This window comes from Labrus mixtus, chromosome 15 (genome assembly GCF_963584025.1).
Source record: "Labrus mixtus chromosome 15, fLabMix1.1, whole genome shotgun sequence".
Classification (NCBI taxonomy): Eukaryota; Metazoa; Chordata; class Actinopteri; order Labriformes; family Labridae; genus Labrus; species Labrus mixtus.
In genome coordinates this window covers 11,093,895-11,100,294 of record NC_083626.1, presented here as the reverse complement: position 1 = coordinate 11,100,294, position 6,400 = coordinate 11,093,895, and the positions used below count along the sequence as shown (strand labels likewise).

The following is a 6,400-nucleotide window of genomic DNA, read 5'->3' as shown; positions in this document are numbered from 1 at the left end:
GTTCAGTTTGACTTCCTCTCTTCACAACCGATGTGTTGAACTTTCTACAGCAAACAAATAAACATTTCTGTGAGTTAAAAGAATGACCCTGAAACTTCCAATAGAAGCCCATCCCAATTTAATGCCCAGGCTCAAGGTTGATTGGTTGGTTGGTTGATTGACCTGAGCTTTAAATGAGAACTGTTTACATCCACTCTATATGTAGTTTGTGTTTTTAATGGTGAACGGGCCACACTGAGTCGTTTATATAGTCTTCGTTGGCAAGAATTATTTACAACTGTTGACCCCCCCTCTTTCTCTCTCTGCCCCTCAGGTCGGGGGAGTGGTGGCGAGCAATGTTGATCAGTACGGGTCAAGAGGGTTACATTCCCAGTAACTACGTAGCTAAAGACACTCTGGAGGCCGAGGAGTAAGTCACTCACACTTATTACAGCTGTAAAGTTGTACATTTTAACATGCTCTATGGGGACTGACTCACTGCAGGAGACAGACTCTTGTGGACACTGGAGGAACTGCAGCTGTAAAGTTGGACATTTTAACATGGGGCTCTATGGGGACTGACTCACTGCAGGAGACAGACTCTAGTGGACACTGGAGGAACTGCAGCTGTAAAGTTGGACATTTTAACATGGGGCTCTATGGGGACTGACTCACTGCAGGAGACAGATTCTAGTGGACACTGGAGGAACTGCAGCTTGCTTCAGTGTGGGCTCCATTCATTATCCCTGCACCTTGATGTCCTGTTTTAGGATTCTCTCCTGATGTTTGTGTTTCTGTTGTTTAGGTGGTTCTTTAAAGGTGTGAGCAGGAAAGATGCAGAACGGCAGCTGCTAGCTCCGGGGAACAAGGTGGGCTCCTACATGATCCGAGACAGCGAGACCACCAAGGGTGAGTAAACCAATCACAAAGAGGTTAAAGGTTCCTGTCTCTCCCTGCTGCACAGGTACTATCTGTCAGTGCAGGACAGTGACCTATATGTTTCAGTTTTATTAAATCCTAACATGTTAACCCCTGTTTGTCTCTCTCTCTGCTGCACAGGTAGTTACTCTCTGTCAGTGCGGGACAGTGACGGTCAGTCTGCAGACACTGTGAAACATTATAAGATCAGAACTCTGGATAACGGAGGATTCTACATCTCTCCACGAAACACCTTCAGCACCCTGCAGGAACTGGTCATCCATTACAAGAGTGAGTCCAGATAATAACTGAGGGAAGTTAACTCAAGTTATTGTCTAAATGATGACGGACCGCTCCTTGTCACTATCTCATAAAGATATAAAATGAGGATAAAGCAAACAGAGAATCTTTGGTCTTAACTCCAAACCCTTTACATGTTTAGAAAGTGACGTCTCTTCAGTCTCTTTTCTCCCTCTAAACAACAGCTCTCTCTGCTGGCCAATCAGAAAATATCAACCTGCTGCATGAGACTGAATGTGAGGGTCATTGAAGGTCTATTTCTCGCCCTTTAATTATCTCCAGTCTCAGGATGAGGGGGCCGTTTTAGTCTTTGCAGACCAATGCTGAAATAATGTTCACTTAAATCACAGGCAGAAAATAGATATATTTCTGTTCATGTAAACATAAATCCACTGATGTCTGTGTTGTGCCTGTTTCAGAGCAGGGAGACGGTCTGTGTCAGACCCTGACCAGTCCCTGTTTGAGTCCCAAACCTGAGAAGCCGTGGGAGAAGGACGCGTGGGAGATCCCCCGATCCTCACTCAAACTGGACAGGAGACTCGGAGCCGGACAATTCGGAGAAGTCTGGATGGGTGAGACGAGCAGGAAAGATTCAGATTAAAGTCATGAATGATGACGTGATTCATTTTCTGAATAAAAACTTGTTTTGTATGAAGCCACGTACAACAAACACACCAAGGTGGCAGTGAAGACGATGAAGCCGGGCAGCATGTCAGTGGAAGCCTTCATGGGTGAAGCTAACCTGATGAAGTCTCTGCAGCACGACAAGCTGGTGCGCCTGCACGCCGTGGTTTCCAAGGAGGAGCCTATCTACATCATCACCGAGTACATGGAGAAAGGTTTGTCCAGCTGCAGCTCGCTCTTTCAAATCAGATGATGTTTGTAAAGAGGTTAATATATCACTATTCATCTTCACTCTTTTTGTTTGTGTGTGTGTGTGTGTGTGTGTGTGTGTGTGTGTGTGTGTGTGTGTGTGTGTGTGTGTGTGCGTGTGTGTGTGCAGGGAGTTTATTAGACTTCCTAAAGAGTGATGAAGGAAACCGAGTGCAGCTGCCCAAGCTCATTGATTTCTCTGCTCAGGTGAGATTCCTTCATTCACATTAACCTCACTCGTCCTGATTAGACGGGATCCTCTCACGCTTTAACCTCCTCTAACATCTGTCGACCTGTGAACGTCTCCGTCCCTCTGATCCAATCATCACCCCCTTTGTTCCTGACCGTCTGAGTGTCTGCAGCACGACGAGAACAGGAGCTCATCTCTTTGTGTTTACAGACAATAGTGAAAGCAGTGAAACTGTATCCTGAACACAGCTGATCCTTTAAAAAGAGAGCCCGTTGTCCCACAGCCAGGTGACCTGATCCTGCTGCAGACCTGATCCTGATCCTGCTGTAGACCTGATCCTGATCCGGCTGCAGACCTGATCCTGATCCGGCTGCAGACCTGATCCTGATCTTGCTGCAGACCTGATCTTGCTGCAGGATCAGGTCCGGCTGCAGACCTGACCCTTCATTGGTGATGAATACTGTAACGTGGACTTGGAGTAGCCCCGTTATGAGAAAGACATAAATAAGAAGTCTACAGCCATGTTAGCAGCGCTCCTGAGACCCAGAGATGCTTTAAGCTAAAGGCTAATGTCATCATGCTAACACGCTCACATGCTAATGTTTTGTATCTGTGTTGGTGACCAACGTCATCTTTTAGTTTGAGTAATCAGTTTAGAAGTAGGGTCCTTTGGGAGGATGCTGTGGTCCTCTCGGGGGTCTGACCTTGACCCTTTATACTAAGTATAAACTTTTTATCGTTCTAATAAACTCTCTCTCTCTCTCTCTCTCCCCTCTCTCTCTCTCTCTCTCTCTCTCTCCCCTCTCTCGCTCTCTCTCTCTCTCTCTCTCTCTCCCTCTCTCTCTCCCTCTCTCCCTCTCTCTCTCTCTCTCTCTCTCCTCTCTCTCTCTCTTTCTCTCTCTCCCTCTGCCCCCCCCCCCCGACTGTGTGTGCTCAGACTGCAGAGGGGATGGCTTACATCGAGCAGAGGAACTACATCCACAGAGACCTGCGAGCCGCTAACATCCTCGTCAACAAGTCTCTGGTCTGCAAGATCGCTGACTTCGGTCTGGCTCGAATCATAGAAGACAACGAGTACACAGCCAGAGAGGGTAGGACATGATAACAGCATGATAACGGCATGATAACAGCACGATAACAACATGAAAACAACATGATAACAACATGATAACAACACGATAACAGCACGATAACAACATGATAACAGCACGATAACAACACGATAACAGCATTATAACGGCACGATAACAACATGATAACAACACGATAACGGCACGATAACGGCACAATAACGACATGATAACGACATGATAACAACATGACAACAACATGATAACAGCATGATAACAGCATGATAACAGCACGATAACGACATGATAACAGCATAACAGCATGATAACAGCGTGATTACAGTATGATAACAGCATGATAACAACATGATAACAGCATGATAACAACATGATAACAACATGACAACGACATGATAACAGCACGATAACAACATGATAACAACATGATAACACCATGATAACAACATGATACCAGCATGATAACAGCACGATAACAACAGGATAACAGCACGATAACAACATGATAACAACATGATACCAGCATGATAACAGCATGATGACAACATGATAACAGCATGATAACAGCATGATAACGACATGATAACGACATGATAACAGCATGATAACAGCATGATAACGACATGATAACGACATGATAACAGCATGATTACAGCATGATAACGACACGGTAATGAAGAGACAACAACATGAGAATGACATGATCTTTGTTTCCTCATAATAACCAGGAGCGAAGTTTCCTATCAAATGGACGGCTCCAGAGGCCATCAACTACGGCTCCTTCACCATCAAGTCTGACGTCTGGTCCTTCGGCATCCTGCTTACTGAGATCATCAGCTACGGACGCACACCTTACCCGGGTAGGTCCGGGCAGAGGGGGGGCAGGGACCTTCATGTGGGAGAGGGTCTCATGATCAGCGTCTCTGAACTGAACCGTGTTTTCTTTTTTCAGGGATGACGAACCCAGAAGTGATCCGCTCTCTGGAGAAAGGGTACAGGATGCAGCGTCTCGACAGCTGTCCCACCGAACTCTATGAAATCATGTTGGAGTGTTGGAAGAACAAACCCGAGGACCGACCCACCTTCGATTACCTGCAGAGCGTTCTGGAGGATTTCTACACCGCCACAGAGAGCCAGTACCAGCAGCAGCCATGATGCTGAAAACACACACCGTTATATTCCTCACAGAAGGTCCAGTTCCCCCTTTACGCTTTAAACACACAGTCCATGATGCTTCACACACACGGACGCACACACGGACGCACACACACACACACACACACACACACACACACACACACACACAGAGTTACACACACGCACACACAGTTACACACGCGCGCGCACACACACACACACACACACACACACACGGACACGCACACACACACACACACACGGACGCGCACACACACACACACACAAACACACACACACACGGACGCGCACACACACACACACACACACACACACACACACACACACACACAGTGTCTTGGGTGATCCCAGGACAGCAGCATTCATAAACCATCAGACAGATCTTAGTGTCACTAACAGAGAGGAATAATCTGAGTTCAGATAATGTTGCTCTCTTTTTGTGCAGCTTATAATGAAGCCTGTTTGATTTCACACAGAAACGGGACTCAGAGGATTGTGGGTCACCTGAGAGCCCCGCAGAGCAGCTGGATTTCCTCGTCCTCTTCATCATCATTTTATATTCTAACTCCTGTATTTATATGACTCCACTTCCTCTCCTGCATCGTGCCTTCTGCTCTCAGCCTCTTATTGACGTCCCTTTGTATCGATGATGTTTGACCTGCTGTAGTGTGTAGTGTGTAGCAGATGATGCCTGTTCACACTTCCTGTCTGTATTTGGGAGATAAATGAAAAATGTCATGCATTCACATTTTTCTTCTTCTGTGTGAAAATATAATTTATTACTAAAATAATTCTGCTGAGTCGTCAAAGTTTCTTCTTCTATGGTGATGATCTTTCTGAGAGTAAAACGCTTTTATCACTGTTTATACAACGACTCGTTTTTTATTGACTGTGTTTCTCACATCGTTTTATGTATAATATAGATATAAAGTATATATTAAAACGGTCAAATGATTAAGATTTTTATTCTCATGTTTGAAATTCCAGTATTTCGCTTTTCAAAATAAAACTTGTTTCGGCTTTTATTTTTAAATGTTGTTGGAAGGTGGAAGGTTAGGACAGGAAGTTAAGCACAGAAACAGGAAGTGGTTAGGGATCCCAAAGTGAGGTAGGTCAAACAGCTCAAAGGAACGGTAACAAAGGTCAATGTGTGATGTCATAAGGTCAATGTGCGATGTAATGAGGTGTATATTACTTTGGACTCGTCAGCTGAGCTGTCTGAGAGTTTGTTAAAGTGAAATGAGACATTCAAAGATGCAGCAGTGTCCTTCTTTTACAGGGAGAGGAGGGAGACTACAGGGAGACACTGAGGACCACTATCTACGGAGAGCCTGAAGGGACAAACATGAGATTAATCAAGATTAAAAACATGAATGCATTAATTTCAATCATGGCTGCATGTTAAGATGACAAAGCAGAGGATTCTTCACACAGGTGTGCAGGAGAAGAATGAGTCTGTCAGAAACTGCAGACAAACTCCTGAATGTTCCTGCACAAAAACATTGGCATCCTTATCGATTAAAAACCAGAAACTCCCCGAAACTGGATCCCTAGATTTAAGCATCTCTTCTACAATCATTCAGGTGTTTGGTGGTTTTTACCACCACAGCATCTCTGCGGGGGTTTACGGGGCAACTTAGGGCTTTGACTTCAGAGCTCTATAACACTGAAAAGTGCTCGGAAAAGGGGAGGATTTTTAATTGGGGTTTTCTATGCCTTTATTTTGATAGGACAGTGGATTTCTGTAATAAAAACAGTATGAAGACAAAAAAGGGGTGAAAATAAAAGAAAGCTGGTAAATATATAAAAGCAGCAAAGGGCAGACTTTCGTTGCATTTGGCGGAAGTCTCCAGCTAACACGGTCACTGTTTAAACTATAACACCGGTGATCTGC

At 44.9% G+C, this 6,400-nt stretch overlaps 1 protein-coding gene across 2 annotated transcripts in view; it reads left to right on the top strand.

Annotated features, from left to right (window-relative positions):
• hck (HCK proto-oncogene, Src family tyrosine kinase) overlaps nt 1–5,370 on the top strand; it is a 14,320-nt gene extending 8,950 nt beyond the window's left edge. For both annotated transcript variants that reach the window (XM_061058460.1, XM_061058461.1), the window contains exons 5-14: nt 314–409; nt 785–888; nt 1,039–1,188; nt 1,617–1,769; nt 1,854–2,036; nt 2,201–2,277; nt 3,198–3,351; nt 4,077–4,208; nt 4,301–4,539; nt 4,983–5,370. In XM_061058460.1, the coding sequence (XP_060914443.1) occupies nt 314–409; nt 785–888; nt 1,039–1,188; nt 1,617–1,769; nt 1,854–2,036; nt 2,201–2,277; nt 3,198–3,351; nt 4,077–4,208; nt 4,301–4,503 (1,252 nt within the window). In that variant the 3' untranslated portion in view covers nt 4,504–4,539; nt 4,983–5,370. The remainder of the gene's footprint in view (nt 1–313; nt 410–784; nt 889–1,038; nt 1,189–1,616; nt 1,770–1,853; nt 2,037–2,200; nt 2,278–3,197; nt 3,352–4,076; nt 4,209–4,300; nt 4,540–4,982) is intronic.
• The last annotated feature ends 1,030 nt before the right edge of the window (nt 5,371–6,400 follow it).